The sequence below is a fragment of the Carettochelys insculpta genome, chromosome 2, assembly GCF_033958435.1.
Source record: "Carettochelys insculpta isolate YL-2023 chromosome 2, ASM3395843v1, whole genome shotgun sequence".
NCBI lineage: Eukaryota > Metazoa > Chordata > Testudines > Carettochelyidae > Carettochelys > Carettochelys insculpta.
Window position 1 is genome coordinate 200,510,775 of NC_134138.1, and position 20,085 is coordinate 200,530,859.

General features: G+C 45.2%; 1 protein-coding gene across 1 annotated transcript in view; it reads left to right on the forward strand.

The window, feature by feature from the left end:
• The window catches only part of SNRK (SNF related kinase), a 76,291-nt gene that overhangs the window by 39,340 nt on the left and 16,866 nt on the right, over positions 1-20,085 (forward strand). Inside the window, exons 4-5 of the mRNA XM_074986122.1 lie at positions 13,256-13,397; positions 19,578-19,790. Coding sequence (XP_074842223.1) covers positions 13,256-13,397; positions 19,578-19,790 — 355 coding nt within the window. The remainder of the gene's footprint in view (positions 1-13,255; positions 13,398-19,577; positions 19,791-20,085) is intronic.

Here is a 20,085-nt window from a genome sequence, read left to right on the forward strand (position 1 = left end):
TTGGAAGCAGAGGTGGAGTATTGCCTACTGCCAGAAGTAACCAACTACCAGTGTTCTTCAGGTGACAGAATCATCTCCTCTTCTCCCAGTGGTGTGATAGTAATCCTCTGTAGTTGGATAGCTTCCTCAGCCTTGGATGTCTCCACATTTCAAGGAATTCCTCATGGCCACAAATGCTCTTCAGTGTAGCCAACTCTTTCTGCTTCCAGGTGTTTACAAAATAGCTAATACAAACCTGGGGAGCAAGAGAGAGGCTGAATGGAAACATGTATTGAAAGTGATGCCCCACTACAGGTCGTCAAAGGAGTTTTCTGTGGCTCAGCAAAACCACCCCATAAAAGTGGGTGTCCTAAAGTTCCAGAACTGCAAATCAGTCATCCTGAGATATCACAGGGAAGAAAGTTGAGCGTGAATATTCTGAACCTCATGTAGCTGATAAGTTATTGAGATGGCAAAAGTTGAGGATGGGTCTTCCCTGTGACTTCAGTACCAAAACGTACTGGTAGTAGAAGCCATAATCTTGATGTTAGAACCCCCTCTACTGCTCCTGAAGCCAGTAGAGCAGTATTTTGTGAGAGACAAGGATGGTGGTTGGGAAGGAGGTGTGGAAAGGAACTTAATGGCATAAACTGATCAGATTATGCTTAGGGACCCACCTTTTAGTGGTGCTCAAACCCCAGGCATTGTGAAAAGGGGCCAGTCTGACCCCAAAGTGGGGAGCTGAGGGTAGAGGAGAGAGGTCTAGAGCAGTGCTCTGGACTGAAGGTTCAACATAGGTGCTTGGGGTTCTGGTTGAGGGCATGCAGATTGGCCAGATCCTGAACCAGAATGCTTTTCTTTGTGTGAACTTTTTTTCCTCCTGTTCTGGATAGTGTCGTAGCAGAATTACAAAAGGGGAGGGCTGGCAAATGTGCTGTAGATGCTGCTGCTGCCGCTGCTGCCGATGCTACTGTAAGAGCACCTCTGCATTATGCATATGCCTTCTCAGAACTTCAGAACACCTCTTGAAGGAGTACAGCACTTTGTTCAGGAACAGTTGTTGGACAGCAAAAGAGGAATCCTTAGTGGCTTTCTGGACATTGAGGGTGGTGCCTGAATTCAACAGCAAGGAAGCCCCTCCCTGGTGATTGTGGAGGCTGAGGTGACTGGCGTCTAGTGTAGACTGCAAAGAATGTCTTAACCACCAAGAAACTCTCAGGGAGAAATGCTTGGAACACCTCTTTTGAGACCTCAGCAGCTGGAATATGAGCTTGATTGTAGCCGTCCTTTTACAACTGTTCAATTGGAAAGCAAGGCATGCTCACTAGCAATTCACCTGTGTAAGAAGAGGAAGTATAAATCTTCCCACCCTTGAGGTCTGCTGGGCTTAACCCTAGGTTGGTGGGTTAAAATATACCTTTTTAAAGAGGATAACTTGCTGGATGTTGGGGTCGTTCATTGCTCTTTGACTAGTTGTGGTCCTATGCAATAAGCTCTTCCTTTATTTTAAAGAGTTTTTAACTATGAACGTACCCTGAAGAGCTCTTAAATGTTTCCTGTTTTTCTTCTGGTTTTTACCACTTCCTTTTGCACTCTTCTACCCAGTGGTGGTGGAGTGTAGTAAATGTAATATTTGAACTGTGTAACAGTTTTCTGTAACAAGTGGGTTTTGCCTGGTTTGAATGGAGTCTTAGTAACATCTAACTTTTTTATTTTATTTATTGCTGTGCTCCCACTCCATTTCCCTTTGTCAAAATAAACACTCTTAATGAAGCCGCATATATATATTGCAGGGGCACAGAGAGGAAGAAGTTTAGGGAGGTTTGTTACTATTGGCTGCTGGTAATCTTGAAGATATTAATTGCCTCTCATCACCATGGTATTTGAGAGCCTAATGGTCACTAATGGATTTTAATTGCACAGTGATCACTTTATAAGTGGGAAACTAAGGGACAGGGTAGATTAACTGACTTTTCCAAAGCCAGATAGAAAGTTTGTGGCTAAGCTTGGAATTGAACTCAGGTTTTCTGAGTCCAAGTCCCTGCATTAATCTGTAGACTGGCTGTCTCCCATTTTTCCTGGTAGGATCAAAAGTTTTACCTAAAGTCTATTAATTAGTACCTTTTTCTTGAACAGAATGTCACTAAGATGCCTAACAAAAAACTCTTTTTAAAAAAAAAAAAAAAAAGTGTGGGGGGGACGGGACTGAAATGGTCTTCTGGATTTACTGGCTGGTCCACTTGCCATTACCTTTCATTCTCCACTGTGGTATGGTCACTAGTTGAGTACTTAGGTGATGATTTAGCCACTTTACAGGGAAGTATTGCAGTCCAGATGCCTGATGTCCATGCTTTTTGACATTTTTTTGCTACTTCCTTTCATGCAGTCCAAAATGTCAGTTACTCTGGTGGAGAGACCAATAGTATGTACTGTCTTTGCATGCGAGTGGAACTTTCAACATCATGGCTTTTGCGATGGGAAGGATACCCTGCAGGGATTGTTTTTTTAATAGCGCATACTTCCACCTTTCTAGTCCTTACAGGAGGCCAGTAAGAATTTTAGGTGTTCTTCTTTTATAGCCATAATCCTATAAAGGTCAACTCCCTCAGTAGATTGCACTGTTTTTCTCTGTAAAAGGTTTTAGACAAAGCCCTTGCTTGTCAGCATTCTGAGTTCAGACCTCAGTTCTCTATACCATTAAAGGAGGGGAGCGTCCCAAGTGTTCTAGTGGTCTTGTATCTTTTGTGTGCTTCCTCTTAGAAGTTAGGCTTATACTTCCTTTCAGATATATTATTTCTACTTTGGTATTATTCCTAGTTTTCAGAAAACTCTTAAAGTTCTATTCAAGTGAGTAACTTGTGTCCCTGAGACTCCTGGCTGAGTATTTTGCCAGTAGTTCTCTCTTTTTATGTGTCTCTTGAATCAGTTTCTGTAGTGCAAGGGTGGGAGTGGAAACTGCATCTTTGTTTCTACATGCAGTGATTTCGTGGTTGCACTGAAACAATGTGTTACAAAACTCAGTAAAACAGTACAGATTGTTATGAGGAAATAATATCACATTTGTCTAGAATATTTCACAATGCAACACTTAATTGGAATAGTATATAGTTCTGAACTTGAATTGTATGGCATTATTGCAGCTCCGTGTTCAGAGAAAGTACTGAGCTATCTAGGCAATGCAGAAAGCCTTGAGGCCCTGTTTATGGAACTGTGTTAAACCTGTTCTTTGTTTTGTGTGTGTGAATGTGATGGCTTCCTTAATAACATAAAAGTATGCAGTGCTGCAAAAAATTAGGCAAGTACTTCAGTACTTAATTGAAGTTTTGATTATGATTGCGTTTTTTGTTTTTTTTTTTGTGTGTGATGATACATTTGACCCTGGGAAATGGTATGCTGGATGGAAGAATCATCTGAGCATGAATGGGATGGGAATGTGGTGATTCTCTGCTCCCAGGGATACACGGGACTCCACACCCTTTACAGCTCCTAGGCACAGCCACCCAACACTGTGGGAACAGTGGGGAAAAGCCTCGGGAGCAACTTGTCACTATGCTGCTGTTCCCTCAGGAGTGGAGGGGATGATGGCCTAGGAGCAGCAGTGTACAGAGCTGCTTCCTCCTCTTGTTGCGAGGGTCTGTACTGTGGCTGTTTCCAGATCAGGGAAATCAGAATATGAAGATTCTTTTAAAACCCATCTTTTTCCAACACACTAACAGTTTTTATCTATAAAAGCAGAATGTGTGATGATCAAAATGTAATTGAAGTTCATAAAAGCAACAAGACTAAGTTCTTAGACATTACTATCCATCAGGTGTTTAATATCATTTTGAAAAAATAAACTTACGAAATACAGTAAACCCTCGAAATAGGCGGCTTCAAGTTGTGTGTAACTCACTTTAACGTAAGTTAAGCACAACTTGAAGCTGATCTGCGTTTGTCCACAGCTAGGCAGGCTAAGAGCCCCTTCTCCCTGCCTTTCCCCAGCGGCGCCACTACCAGGCTGACAGCCACGCACCTGGGGAAAGGCAAGGAGAAGCAGCCAGGAAACTTACCAGCCCTAGTGGGCTGGTCATTTTCCTGGGAGTGGTGGGGAGCTGGGAACCAGGAGTCAGCCAAGTGGCAGGGAGCTGGGAACCAAGCAGCAGCCTGGTTCTAGGCTGCCCTGTGCTGGCAGGAACTGGGAAATTGACCAGCCATGAGCTGGTCAATTTTCTGGTCCCGCAAGTGGCAGGGAGACAGGAACCAGGCTCCCCTGCCACTCTGGGAGCCAGGAAATTGACCACCCCAGTGGGCAGGTCAGTTTCCCAGCTCCTGCAAGCCCAGTGGAGCTGGGAGTCAGGCTGTCACTTGGTTCCCAGCTCGCAGCCACTTGGCTGCCACCTGGTTCCCAGCTCCCTGCCACTCCCAGGACCCCTGGTTCCCAGCTCCCCTCCTGACTTGCACGAAAATTTGAGTTATGCAGGGTTGCAGGAACACAACCCTTGCGTAACTTGAGGATTTACTGTACTGCACTAGACTGCTGATAGTGAAACAGTTATTCTTCATCGAGTGTCCCCGTGGGTGCTCCACAATAGGTGTCGGGCTCGCCTGGCGCCGCAGATCGGAAATCTTCCAGCAGTTTCTCCTGGATCACGCATGCGCCGGCGATCCGGTCCCCGCCAGTTCCTTCTCAACTGCCATCGGCTGCCGACGGAATCCGCTCAGTCTACGGCCAGAGTCAGATTAGACAGTGTTTCTACTTGTAAATTGTTTCTTTTTTTAAAAAAAAAAAAAGGAAGAGAGGACAAAGAGAATATCCGAAAAAAAAAAAAAGAGAGAGAGAGAGAGAGAGAGAGAGAGGAGCAGAGAAGAAGAGTGGACGTGAAGGCCAGTAGGCTGCCCGTTGCCTTGCAGGCTGGGGTCCGCGATTCGGGGAAACAGGCACAGATTAGGTGCTAAGTACCCTATTAACAGTAAAAGACTCACCGTGATGGCTTCTTCAGGCTTTAAAAAGTGAGTCCTGCCGTGAAGCTATGCCGGCTCCGATGGGCATAGTGAGTACATCCGATGCCTGGGGAAATCACACGTTACCCAGAAGTGTTCCCACTGTGCTAAGCTCACAGCCAGGGCCAGGAAAGACAGAGAAATGCATCTTAAAATGCTCTTGTTTGATAAGGCCCTCCAGCCAGACGTGCCGTAGAGGCAATCAGAAGGGCCCTCAGGGTTCCACAAGAGGAAACAGCTTCTCTGACCCCCTTGGTGCAAAAACGGAGGAAGCTCTCCCCAGCTCGATCCCTGCCGGTGGTTTCAGCGAGCGGGACGGGCGGAGCACACAGCCCCCAGCCGCATACTCAGGCAAGCGGCAGCGCGGCAGCGCACATGGCAGAGGCTGAGCCTCCGATTACGAAACAGCCGGCACGCGCGGTGCCTAGAGCGTCGGCCAGGCAAGCGCCGGAACCAGCGGCACCGCCACAGGCGGCACCAACCCCCGCCGCACCAACGGTGCAGGGCCAACAGGCACGGAGCCTGCAGGCACCGGAGGACGTTATCCGCGCGGCACCACAGCTGAGCGGGCCGAGCGCGGCACCAACAGCGGGGCCGAGATCCCCGGCACGGGAGGGGGCGGTGCCAGCCCCGCAGGGGAGGAGAAAGGCAAATGCAAAAGCCCGGCACCGCAGCCCTTCTCCAGACAGGGCTGCGCTACTGCTAACAACAAGCCCTCCCCCTGTGCTACACACACCGCCCAGAAGGCCTGGGTATCCACCGGCCTATCCAGAACCTCCTTCTCCGTTCCTCCAACCAATGTCACCATGGCTTGGGCCACCTTCACCCTTTCTGGGATTGGATCCACTGGAGTACTATCACAAACCAGTGTCACCGCTATCTGTGTCATCGCGGAGGTCTCGCTCTCCCAGACATCGGGGGTACACACCCCGAGAGTGGTCCAGGTCTCCGTCCTCGGACCCGTGCCCGTGCTGCCATGGTCATTCTTATCATGCTGGACACAGACACCCCCGGCCGTCCAATACCCCCGTGGACACTCCTGTTCGGGGACGGAAACTCAGTTATCTCAGGGGGAGTTAATTTTAGAACCCCAAGACTTTTTCCTTCACAATCCTCCAGCGAGCAGGTGTACCATTGGCCACAGGAACCTGAGAGTTCAAGGGCGGTTTACCCTAGTGGTTCCTCCTCATCCTCCTCAGATGAGGCCATGGCCCCCGGGGATGTCGCTCCCCCGGATGACCTTAAAGTTTCAGGAGCTGTTTAAAAGGGTGGCTTTCACGCAAGGCATTCAAACGGCAGAAGTGCAGGAGAAACATCACAAACTCCTGAAAATTTGAGACCCCTGGCTTCATCCAAAATTGCTATCCCACTGGACGAAGCCATTATGGAGTCAGCCACTACCATATGGCAGACCCCGGCCTCTGTTCCGCCTATGAACCAAGAGAGCGGATAAGAAGTACTTCGTCCCGGCAAAGGGCATGGAGTTCCTCTTCAGTCACCCACAACCGAACTCATTGGTGGTCGAATCGTCCCAGCAGAGGTCAAAGACTTCTCAGTACAAATCGGGGGGATTGGACAAAGATGCCAAGAAGCTAGAGCTGTTCGGCAGGGAGGTATATTCCTCTTCCACCCTGCTATTGAGAATGGCAAATTATGTGGCACACCTAGCGAACCATAACTTTGATAATTACTCCAGGCTTACTTCTCTCATGGATTCACTTCCAGAAGATAAGAAGCCGGTGTTAAAGGCAATTGTGCAAGAGGGCTACGCAGCTTCGAGGACGGGAGTCCAGATCGCCCTGGATGTGGCAGATACGGCGGCACACTCAATGGCTACAGCAGTGGTCATGCATAGAGAATCCTGGCTCCAGACATCGGGCATCCCCAGGGATCTACAGGTGAAGATTGTGGATCTTCCCTTTGACACGCAAAAGTTGTTTGCAGACTCAACCGACTCGGTCCTCCAGTAAGGACTCGAGAGCTACACTTAGAACCCTGTATTTATACCCCTCCATACAGGAAGAAAAGATACTACCCTCAGCAAAGACGCTACCCGTACCAACCACAGCGTGCGCAGTATCAACAGGGCTACAATCAAGGGCGACATCAACAGCAGCAACAGTACAGAATTCCCAGGCGACGTTCCCAACAAAGCCGTACACCCTCGGGACAGCCCCAAAGGCAACAAGTTTGACGGGCACGTCAAGGGCTGAACTATCACTACCATCGCGCAATGCCACTCTCATCTCATGTTCCATCATCGCCTCAGACTGTTTCACTCCCAATGGCAAAAGATCACCGCAAACAAATGGGTGCTGGAGATCATAGCCACGGGTTACGCGATCCCCTTCCAGTCGCTCCCACCGACGAAGCCTCCCTCCAGGCCCCACCTCTGGGACGCTACCTACGAGGTGAGGCTCAAACAGGAGGTGGACCACCTTATATTCATAGGGGCGGTGGAAAGAGTGCCGGAACAATTCCAGGGGGAAGGGTTTTATTCACGCTACTTCCTCACAGAGAAGAAAACGGGAGGCTGGAGGCCCATCTTAGATCTTCGGGGTCTCAACCGCTACTTGCGCGAGCAACATTTTCGGATGATTACAGTCGCCTCCATAGTCACGGCACTGGACGATGGAGATTGGTTTGCAGCCTTCGACTTACAAGATGCTTACTTTCATATAACGATCCACCCGGCACACCAGCGCTTCCTCTGCTTCATGGTCAGCAAGGAACACTTCCAGTACAGGGTTCTTCCGTTCGGCCTCTCCTCGGCCCCCAGATTCTTTACCAAAACCTTGGCAGTGGTGTCAGCCTACCTGCACAGACAGCGGGTATTCATATTTCCATACCTGGATGACTGCCTATTGAAAGGGGCCTCGAAGGCAGAGGTCCTATGCATGATATGCATCACAGCGGACACATTTTCTTCGCTGAGCCTAGTCGTCAACCTCGCGAAGTCAAAGACGGACCCCACACAGGACATAGAGTTCATAGGGGCACGCTTAAACTCTATCACAGCAAGGGTGTACCTACCCAACACCCACTTTCGCGCCATCAGTTCGCTGGTGCAAGTCATTACGTACAACCCCACGGTGCCGGTCTTAACGTGCTTACAGCTGCTGGGCCATATGGTGGCAGCAACATTTGTGGTACAGAACGCCAGATTGCACATGCGAAGCCTGCAGCATTGGCTGGCGAGCGTCTACAAACCGGCATCCCACACTGTTCACAGGGTGGTGTCGCCCACGACAGAGGTACGCAGATCCCTGACGTGGTGGGTAAACCCCAAGAACTTGCTAGCAGGGGTGCCCTTTCACCAACCACAAACTTCTATTTTTCTTACTACCGACGCCTCCCACATAGGGTGGGGAGCGCACATCGGTGACAAAGTGATGCAAGGGCTATGGTCCCCTGCGGAACAGTCACTGCACATAAACATACTGGAGCTCAGAGCAGTGTTCAACGCCTGCAAGCATTTCCGAGACCACATATATGGCAAAGTAGTCGGGATCAATACAGACAATACCTCCACTATGTTTTACATAAATCAACAAGGTGGAGCCCAATCCTGTGCCCTATGTGCGGAAGCAGTCCGACTGTGGAACTGGTGCATCGCCAACAACATAATGTTGAAAGCCTCGTACTTGCCAGGCGCTCACAACATGAAAGCAGATCAGCTGAGCAGGCGCTTCGCACTCATGAACGAATGGCAGATCAGCTCAGATCTGCTACAACCTATCTTTCATACATGGGGGTTTCCCCAGATCGATCTGTTTGCCACCCAGCACAACAAGAAGTGTCCCCAGTACTGCTCCAGGGCAGGAGTGGGGTGGGGGTCCCTGGAGCATGCGTTCATGACTCCATGGAAGGGCTCCCTACTTTACGCGTTCCCCCCCAGAGTGCTTATCCACAAGGTCTTGCAGAAGGCCAGAAGGGAGAGAGCTCGCATGATACTAGTAGTCCCAACGTGGGATCGGCAGCAATGGCTTCCCTTGCTTCTGCGCATGTCGGACCGCCCACCGCTCCCTCTACCGGTGGCGCCGGACCTACTCACGCAGGCCCAGGGGTCCATAGTGCACCTGAACCCTCGGAGTCTGCGCCTACAAGCATGGCTAATCCATGGCTCAGCTCCCTAGAAAGTACATGCACGGAGGGAGTACAACAAGTCCTGGAAAGTAGCCGAAGGACCTCCACCAGGAAGACTTATAAGCAGAAATGGACTTGATTCACAGCCTGGTGTTCCGCCAAGCAGTTAGCTCCCCTTGACGTTCCTAAACCAATAATACTTGAATACTTATTGGACCTCAAGAGGGGCGGACTTTTCTTATCCTCGCTAAAAGTCCACCTCGCTGCTATATCAGCCTTTCGGCTTAGAGGAGGGGCCCACAGTATTTGCCCATCCTATCGTTACCAGGTTCTTGAAGGGGTTGGTAAACCTGTACCCCCCTCGGAAACTGCTTCCACCATCGTGGAACCTGGACTTGGTGCTCAGCACGCTCATGGGTCCACCTTTTGAACCATTAGCCATGGTTCCCCTGCGTCTCCTTATGATAAAAACAACCTTCCTCCTTGCAATTACGTCAGCTCGCAGGGTGAGTGAGCTCGCAGCAGTTATGGCAACGCCGCCCTGCACAGTATTCTCAAAGGAGGCGGTAACCTTACAGCTGCACCCAGCCTTTGTTCCAAAAGTTTCTTTAGAGTTCCATCTTAACGAACCAATAGTTTTACCCTCGTTTTACCCGAAGCCTCACAGCTCCGGTAAAGAGGCACGCCTACACCTCCTGGACGTGAGGAGGGCGTTGGCCTTCTACATAGACAGAACTAAATCCTTCCGGAAAACGGACAGGCTTCTAGTGTCTCTCGCTCCCAGGTCAAAAGGGGAAGGCCTCTCTTCACAGAGATTTTCAAAGCGCATTGTGTCCTGTATAAAAATGTGCTACGAGCTTCGAAAGACTCCTTTGCTGGCCCCGCCTAGGGCTCACTCCACCAGGGCGGTGGCGGCATCAACAGCCTTCTTCAAGGGCATCGCGTTGAAAGACATCTGTAGAGCGGCGACCTGGTCATCTTACGACACATTCGCCAAGCATTATGCCCTACATTGGGTATTCCAAGAGCATACCCGTCTGTCGACAGCAGTCCTTTAGGGGGCAAGCTGCACATAAACTGATTACCCACCTCCTTACTTGGGTTACTGCTGGGTAGTCACCTATTGTGGAGCACCCACGGGGACACTCATAGAAGAAAGAGAAGTTACTCACTGTAGTAACGATGGTTCTTCGAGATGTGTCCCCATGGGTGCTCCACCACCCGCCCATCCTCCCCGCTTCGGATCTCTGTTTAGTGTCTTTCAGGAGCATCCGAGGCAGTTGGTCAAGGAACTGGTGGGGACCAGATTGCGCACGTGGCTGAGGACGCGCAAGGGAGCGGCGCGTGCCGGCGCATGCGCAATCCAGGAGAAACTGCTGGAAGATTTCCGATCTGCAGTGCCAGGCAAGCCCGACACCTATTGTGGAGCACCCACGGGGAGATATCTCGAAGAACCATCGTTATTACAGTGAGTAACTTCTCTTTTCTTTGACATCTAGCTGATCAGTCAAATTTAATTTCACATTTAAAAGCTGGTATGGTATCAAGGGTTGCTTTCACTTTTAAAACATTTTTAAAAATAAATGTGTGCATATTTCTTAGTGACCTGTACATAATGAAAAAATAAATTGAGTTCTGGTATAGGACTTTATATAATATCTTTCAAACCAGTGCTTCCCAAAATGCTGTACAGACAGTTGTATGTACATGAAGCCATGCAGCCAGCCAGACGAGGTATGCAGTGGGTTGGGTGATAAGGGTTGGAGGTGTGTATATTTGGTCTAGGATATTTTCCTTCACGTTGTGTCCACTCGGGGCATCTGACCCCTCTCAATGTCTGTCTGAAGTTCCTACACACAGTAACCTTCATGGAACTGAATTTAAATAGCTTGCCAGCATTTGTAATACCTGATTCCAGTGTATCTGGCTTTTGCAGGTGAGATTTGTTAAACCACTAAGGTGTCTTGTGTACTTAAGCTTTATACAATACTGGTGTATTTTTAATGGGTGGGTAAAATACTCAAAAAGATGTATTTCCTCAAAGGAATTGTATGGTCTTTTTAACTTACTTAGTGGTTATTACTTTCTTTTACCAAAAATACAGAAATTTTTTAAATAGTGTATTTAAACAAGTTCGTTAGGCAAAGGAAGTTAAATAATTTAAGTAGTACTTTGAAGTCTCATGCAAATGATACAGTTGTCTCTTAATGAAACACACAGCTGAATATACTCCATGCATAAATGGAAATGTACTCTTACAATCTGTATTTGTGTGGGTGTGGGGAGGTCAGGGGGGAGGAGAATGCATCATTGACATCCTCTTCAGATGTTTTGAATCTCAATTTTACAGTGAAAGAAGACTTCTACTAGGAAAGCTTTCTCTAGAAATTCTATCTAGTCCTGTAGAACATTTAGAGAAGTTCATGTAGGATTTGATCCTGCAAAGTATCAGCACTCTGATACCACTTTCGGCAAATTATTGAAGCACGTACCTAATTTGAAATGTTTGAGTAGTCCCACTGAATTCACGTGTGTTGCTGTTGTGAGGCCACAGTGTTCAGTGCCTGCAGGATTGAGCTCATAAGCCATCATTAGCAGAAATCAAATGATTCTCTGGATTAACATTTATCTTAAATTAGAATTCTAAAGAACATTAGGCTGAATTATTTGTTTATTTTTCAGCTAACTTGTACAAAGAATAGTTTATAATTAGCAAAATGAGTTTTGTTTTTTTTTTTTAAAAAAAAAAAGAATAAATGTATACGGTTTATACACAGTTAAGCCAAATGTATTTGTCTTCCAGCTTTGAGTATCTTAGCTGCTCTGACAGCTGTATGGCAACCCTCCTTTTTCCCTTCACTCTTCATGGCAGGAGTTTGAGCCTGGGTCAAATGACTTGCTATAAAAAAAAGTAGTGCTGTAGGTGTTCTTGCTTGGTCAGCGGGCTCTGAAATCCAGTGATGGAGGGTGGGTGTCTAAGCCTTGGCTTCCAGGCTTACTGGGAACCCCTACACTGCTGTTTTTAGCTCCATAGTGTAGCCCATATCAGTTGGTTTGGACTCAGAGAGTGGCTGCTATGGCATGGGATGGCTTTTTTGTTGTTGTTTTGCCTTACTCTGAATAAGGCAAAGACAACGGAGCAATTTTTTAAAATCTTACAGCATTGCCTTCTCTCCCATGCATAATCTGTTAGCCAGTACTATGCTTACCTCTACTATCTAACACTTCAGATCTCATTGCTGACTATCATTTGTCTCATGAAGTTTCTTGATAGTGCTTCCTTCTCAGAGTTAACTTTTTAAAATTCAGTCAATAGATTTAAGTATTTGCATGGTGTATGTCACTTTTTTCTACTACTGAGATGTAGTGCTATGGTTACTTTTAATCTTTTGAGGGTGTGCCACCCTATCAGGAAACAAGAACATTTAATACCTTGTTTTCCTACAAGAGGTAATGGAGGCATTTATTAGAAATCTGTTAATGGTGTTAAATGTTTTTCTCAATAATCTAGAAAAAGTGTAAATATAACTGCTTAAAGGGGAAGATCATAGCAATTACAAGCAATAAAGCAGATTAAAATGTTTGTAATAAAATGAATAGACAAATATAATATGGAATTTACCAGTACAGTAAAAATCTAATTGATTATTATCCCAAAAATCCTAAAAGTCAAGGTTCTTCTAATTGTTGTTTATTGGAAGAGGCAGATAGTGACAACAAGCTCTGGTATTTCAGTAATTTATATCTAATCATAAATTAGTCTATCAGTTTTCTAGTTTTGAATGGGCAAAATATTCTCTTACTTTGAATAAATGTTTGCCGCAAAATGAGGTGGGTTTTGGTTAACAAATTCAGAAGGTTTTTTTTACAATTAATCATAAAACTTACATGTGAAACATCAAGTTTTATTGAAAGCAGTATTTAAATGCAGCAAAATTTGGAGGTATCTGGAAACAGGTGTGTGTTCTGCATTAGTTTAAATCACTAATTTTGGACTTTCGATCCAAAATCATAGAGCTGTTAATAAAATGTATATTTTGTACTTCAGTACAAAGGAATGATTAAAATCCACAGGTAATGCCTATAAAGACAGTCTGATGATAAAATTTAATTAGTTTGCTGAATTTCATTTAAGGGTTCTTTACATTAGCAGTACTTTTTTCTCTCTCTGTGGCAATATATTTAAACCATGTATTATAATTTACAGATATATGGAGCCTGGGTGTTATCCTGTTCATGTTGGTATGTGGACAACCTCCATTCCAAGAAGCAAATGATAGTGAAACACTAACTATGATCATGGACTGCAAATACACAGTGCCATCACATGTGTCCAAAGAATGTAAAGAGTAAGTAAAAATAATTAAGTAATTTGGAAGGATTCATAGAAATATTGTGCACCAACAACACATTTCCTAGAATCTGGCTTCTTGGGTGCCGGAAGGTTTTTATTGATATTATTTTACAGAGCTTCCAATGCTAAAATTCTCTGCTGTTACCAGCCGTTTCCTTACCTTGTTAATTTTTCTGTCAGCACGGATAAGGATCTTCTTGCGCACCATTACTACAAGGTCTTCAGTCTCTCTGCTTCTCTCAGCCTTTAACAAAATTGATTGAATTTGTTCCGTTTAAATATTTTCAGCTGAGAGGTCTGACAGAATTGCTGGGCCCCTGGGCAAGAAGTAGGGGAAGTATCTCTACACTGCCATAAGAGGCAGTGCGGAAGAGGTGTGGCTGGTGGCAGCCAGTCCTCAACATCACCTGGAGCATCCTCAATAAATGATAGAATATTTCACCACTCCATATGTCTTGGATATCCTAGTGCAGTAGCATACAAACATTTTGCTCTTCTGTCTCCCTTACCAGTCATGCAAAGTGTCTGCACCTCTCCAGGCCAGGAGCAGAGTTGGAACTGGTCCAAGAGCAGGGAACAGGGCCTTGGAGCAAGGCTGGGGCAAAGTGGGGATGTGTGGTGCTACCTCTTCACTCTTCTTTGAGGGCTGGCATGGGCCTACAGTATTCCCCCCAGCAGTTTGGGGATCACTGTCCTTAGTTGCCTGTGTAAGATTTCAGCAGGTTTCTTTGTATGCCAAATACTAGAGTTCAAGAGAAGCCCAATCTTTTGCAGGACCAGTTGAATGCCTTCCACCTTCTGGTGCTTGCTATAATAGCCATACCTATGCTTTGTATATGAAGTGCGTGGTTAGTGCATTTTAAACTGCTGCACTCGGTGTCATAGGTGAGCAATAGTTCTTTTCTGCTCTAGCTCTCACTATTGATTTTTGGCTCTGCTGATTCTGCTGACAGCGTAATCAGCAATGCAGAAAAGCTGTTCTTGTTACATGTTTTAGAAGTATCACTAGTTAACAGTCTAGGACAAGGTAAACATGAAAAAATTCATCAACTGAACACTACTTGAAAAAAAATTCCTTGAGACCCTGTAAACCAGTAACTGTTTCCCTGACCTTCCAATGAATGTAGTGGCTGAAATTGTCATGGCCAAAACCAGAATTGGTAGGTGCACCAGCCGCTCTTCTTTGCTTTTCTCCTTCGTTTTCTCTCTCTTCTCTCCCCCCACTCCCCCAGTAGGATTTGGTATGCCATGTTTACTAGCCTATGGTCATTAATCTGTATCAGGAAATACAGAGTCTGACTGGGTGGGTTTCATTTCTGCATATGGAATGAAGATGAAAACAAAAAAGCAGTCAAGTAGCACTTTAAAGACTAAAGACTAACAAAATAATTTATTAGGTGAGCTGTCGTGGGACAGACCCACTTCTTCAGACCATAGCCATACCAGAACAGAGTCAATATTTAAGGCATAGAGAACCAAAAACAGTAATCAAAGTTGACAAATCAGAAAAAAATTATCAAGGTGAGCAAATCAGAGAGCAGAGGGCTGGGGGTTGAGGTTGGAGTCAAGAATTAGATTAAGCCAAGTATGCCAAAGAGCACCTATAATGTCCCAGAAAATTTGCATCCCGGTTCAAACCACGTAGTAGTGTGTTGAATTTGAATATGAAAGAGAGTTCCTCAGCTTCTCTTTCTAAAGCAGACTGAAACTTCTTCTTCAGGAAGACGCAAACTCTTAAGTCATTAACAGAATGGCCCACTCCATTAAAATGTAGACTAACTGGTTTGTGGATCAGGAATGTTTTGATGTCTGTTTTGTGCCCACAAATTCTTTGTCTGAGAGAGTTTGAAGTGTGTCCAATATACAAAGCATCTGGGCATTGTTGGCACATGATAGCCTGTATGATGTTAGTTGAGGAACATGAGAATGTGCCCATGATTCTATGAACAACCTGGTTAGGTCCAGTGATGGTATCGCCAGAATAGATATGTGGACAAAGCTGGCAGCGGGCTTTGTTGCAAGGAAGAGTCCCAGGACTGGTATTCCTGTGGTATAGACTGTGGCTATTGGTTAGAATCCTCATAAGGTTGGGAGGTTGTCTGTAGGAGAGAACAGGCATGTCACCTAGGGCCTTCTGGAGTGTGGCATCCTGATTAAGGATAGATAGGTTGTAGAATTCTTTAATAATTTGTTGCAGTGGTTTGAGTTGGGGGCTGTAGGTGAAGACCAGTGGTGGTCTGTTCTTGGCTTTTTTGGGCCTATCTTGGAGTAGCTGGTCTCTGGGTATTCATCTGGCCCTGTCAATTTGTTTTTTATTTCTCCGGGTGGGTAATTCAATGAAGATGGTTATTTTTAAGCACTTCTGCCTATTTCTATTGGGGAAGAAATTTTAATAGCCCTATTAAGTAAGCTAAAGAGATGGTCCTGCTTGGGGTGAAACCTTCTTTGGATGTTTATGCTCTGAAGCCCTGTGTTATCTGCAATACGAAGAAGAGTGAAAACTTGAGGGCCTACCATGGACCTACCAAGTATAACACATCCTCTGGAACCCATCAGATCACGTTAACATAGTGGCAAAGGAGGAGAAAGATATCCTTGATAATCCTGTATCTCACCCAGCCATACGTTTCAAAATTTAAGAATGACAAAGGAAAAAAGACTAAGGGTACCAAGTACACGTTCCTCCTTTTCCTGGCACGGTTTTAGCAGTCTACCCTGCAAGCAGTATAGGGCCTTCTCTTGCCTTTGTAATGCCTTTCTCTACTCATATCATGATACCCATATTTAGGGGGGGAAAAAAAACAACGTGGTATACATTGCATTATGACATATAGTTAGATTAACCAGTGTTGTACTGCCTAGCATGCTAAGTATATGAGTTCGAGCATTCCCTCGTAGCTGCACTCCTTACTGTTTTGGTTACATTTTGAAGTGCCAGAGTTTCAGTGGAGCGTCAACACTAAACATCCTCCACAACTATGGTGGCCAACTTTCTGCTCGCACAAAAACAAACATGTCTGGCCCCTCCTCTGAAGCCATGCTCTCCTCCACCCCCCGCCCACCTCTCACACATGTACTTGTTCGCTTTCACCAGGCTGGCTCAGGGGCCTGGGGTGTAGGCTCTTGGGACAGGGCCAGAGGTAAGGGGTTTGGAGGAAAAGGAGGAGGCTCTGAGCTGGGGCTGAGGGGTTTGGAAGGCAGGAGAGGGATCAAGGCTGGAGAAGGGGGTTAAGGCACAGGGGAGGAGAGAGCTGTGGCTGCAGGCTCTGGGGTGGGCTTGGGAATTTGGGTTTGTGGTGAAGGAGGGTGCTTCGATCTGGGACTGAAAAGATCGAAGAGTGAGAAGGGGGATCAGGGTTGGGGCAGGTGATTGGGGTCTGGGAGTGGGTCAAGGGTGCAGGCTTTGGTTGGCACTTACCTCATGCAGCTCCTGGGAAGCAGCCAGCATTACTCCCCTCCCTTCCCTCCCCGGTCCCCTTCACAGAGATGCAGTCACATGGCTCTGCACACTGGTTGGTGGGAGCAGCAGCGTGGCGAATAGAGTAGGAGCAGGATGAGCAGCTCCCTGGTGTCCACTACACATAGTGGCTGGAGCGGGGCGCTTCCCGGGAGCAGCACAGCATGGTAACTAGCTGGGTGACTGCCAGCCCTGGAGCAGGGCACCATCAGATAGTCAACAGCTTGGTTAGTAGTGCTGACCAGAGCTGCCAGGACCTCTGTTCATTTTAGTCCAAAACAGGGCACCTGGTCACACTATTCACCATCAGCTCTGCATCCTGTTCAAAGCAGGTGATTTGGGTCAAATGCTATCATTTGCAGTGGCATAAAGTTCTACATAGATTGGGCAAGCAGAAGTGTGTTAGTCATGCAGTATCCTCTCTGTCTATTCTGGGATAGTTTATCCTTGGGTTACACTTCTGACTGCTGGCAGTTGGAGACACAACACTTGATTTAGCATTTACCTACAAGGAAAAAGTTTGTCATTGCAGAATGCTCAGCTTTTTCCACTACAGGCAGGACAGCATCCTATCCTGTTGCTGATACAGAAACTTTTTCCTGTCCAGCACCAGGAGTTTGTCAGGTATTCAGATATTCTGGATAATAGAGAGAGAGAGCTAGCTAAGTATAACACGAAAGAAAAACAAGATTAGGTATTAAGAAACAAACAAATGTATGCAGAGTGCTTTATTTACCAACAGCAGTAGTATTGTACACTGTAAACTTATGCTGCATTTATTTGTCAATCACTATACTGTACTTACGGCAAACATAACTAAAATTTACTGATGGTTAAAATGCTGGTTATTTGAGAATTCTGGATGATAGAATGCCAGATATGAAAGAATTTACTGTAAAACTTTGTATGCAGTGTTGTAGCTCTGATTCCAGGATACTAGCGACATTATGATGGGCGAGGCAATATCTTTTATTGGACCAACGTCTGTTGGTGAAAAAATTAAGCTCATTTGAGTGTGTAGTAAGTGTCTAGTTTCATCCAGATAGTTAGTTAGTTATTGAGGCAGTTAGTGCCCTGCAAGATGTACACTAGTGATGTGATAAACACATAGAAGACCCATGGATCTTGAAAGGTGTGTTTTGGGGAGAGGAATATTAATCATTGTAGCAGTGGAGATGTGTCTGCAAGTTTGTGTCTGTTACTGTGACGAACTGGTGCTGCTTGCAAATTGGTGGGTCCTGATCTGTGACATGAGACAATCACTATGCTCTTGTATGAACTCTCCCAGAAAAAAGATAAAAGATGAAAACACCCTATCACCTGAGGGTGAATAATTTCTTCACAAAGCAGTCACTCTGCATCTGACCTCTCAGTCCTTGTCCTCAAAGGCAATCTGCTTGATACCTTCTGAAGACCAGTTTGGGAACTTAAATTCATAACTTTGCCACACTCCAAAAGTCATGGACTCTATGAAAATACTGGATTTATGACTCACTACAACAATCTTTTAACCCATAATCTCACAAAACAAAATAGCAGTCATGTAGCACTTTAAAGACCTAAAAAAATAATTTATTAGGTGATGCGCTTTCAGGGGGCAGATCCACTTCTTCAGGTATGGAAATAGGGCTGAAAGTGAACTGGCATGACAAAAATATAACCGAGGAAAAAAAATCAAATGAAAACTGACAGATTGGATGGGGGAGGGGGCGAAAGGTGGGAAGGAGGGAGAAGAAATTACTTACTGCAAGTGTCTAGTAAAGTTAAGTGACTTACCTGAGATCACTATGAATATCAAAGATGGGGAAAGCTGTCTTTGTAATGCGTAAGGTACATGACTGCTCTTTTGCTTTGTGAAGATACAGACTGATCTTCCTTTGTCTTATGATTATAGAGGTATTAATTGCCTATTGTACCTTGAATATTCTCTTGCAACATGGGATAACTCCTTATCTCCTCCACCATTGTATTTATGGTAACAGAGAGAGAGCCCTGTTAGTCTATGTACTGGATGTCCTATGTATAACAGGAGTCTGTTCTGGTATGGCTATGGTCTGACGAAGTGGGTCTATCCCACGAAAGCTCACCACCTAATAAATGATTTTGTTAGTCTTTTAAAGTGCTACTGGACTGCTTTTTTGTTTTGATACCATTGTATTTAGTTGTGATATTCTGGCTACCTTTCCCAGATCTGAAGACTTCTGTGTAAGCTCAAAACCTTGTATCTTTCACTAAGAGAAGTTGACCCAATAACAGTTATTAACTTTTGCAGGCTCTTGTCTATCTTATGTTTGTTTGTAATTCTTGATAACAATATAAAAATATATTAATAGTCAACATTTATACTGGAATAGCACCTAGAGGCCACTTTGCTTGGGGCATGACTGTGAAAAAGGTATCAATCAATAGACGATGAAAGTCAGAAGAGTGCAGAGGTGAAGAGTTCAAGTAAATTGTGTGGAAGTTGTGGAATTTACGTTTAAAGTTTTCATAGGTCCGTTTTATTCATTTTAGTTGTGTTGTCATTTAGAATATTTCCTCAGCTTCTGTTTCCAGTCACACTGTATTTGCATTATTTTTACTGAAATGTCTGCAAAGAGGCTAATATGAGCTGATAGTAACAAAAGGAAAACAGTTCTCTGTCTAGTGTTGCTGTAGTGATAGCTACTTTTTTGAACTTGCCATTACATTGTATTTATAGATTTACTTCTTTCCTAGTCTAATTACACAGATGTTGCAGAGAGACCCAAAGCGAAGAGCTTCTTTGGAAGAGATTGAAAATCATCCATGGCTCCAAGGAGTTGACCCATCACCTGCAACAAAATACAACATCCCTCTGGTTTCTTACAAAAACCTTTCTGAGGAAGAACACAATAGCATAATACAGCGCATGGTCCTTGGCGATATAGCAGATCGAGATACAATAGTGGAGTAAGTTACAAATTTTCTACATGCAATTTAACTCTTTTAATGTTCTGTTTAATTTGAAAATTACTACAGAATTGAATGCAATAACAGAAAAATGACTGTGCGTTTTTCTAATTACTGAGACAAAGTTTCACAGGAGACATTGAGTGTTTGATAAGAGTACTTGTAGCGTAGATTTAATATGGTGAATTAATATTAAGGACAGTTCTCCCCTGGACAGTATTTCTGTAAAGACTATATTGAAGGATTCTGTTAATGTCTTTCCTTGTCGAATCCTGTCAGCTCACAAATGAGTGTC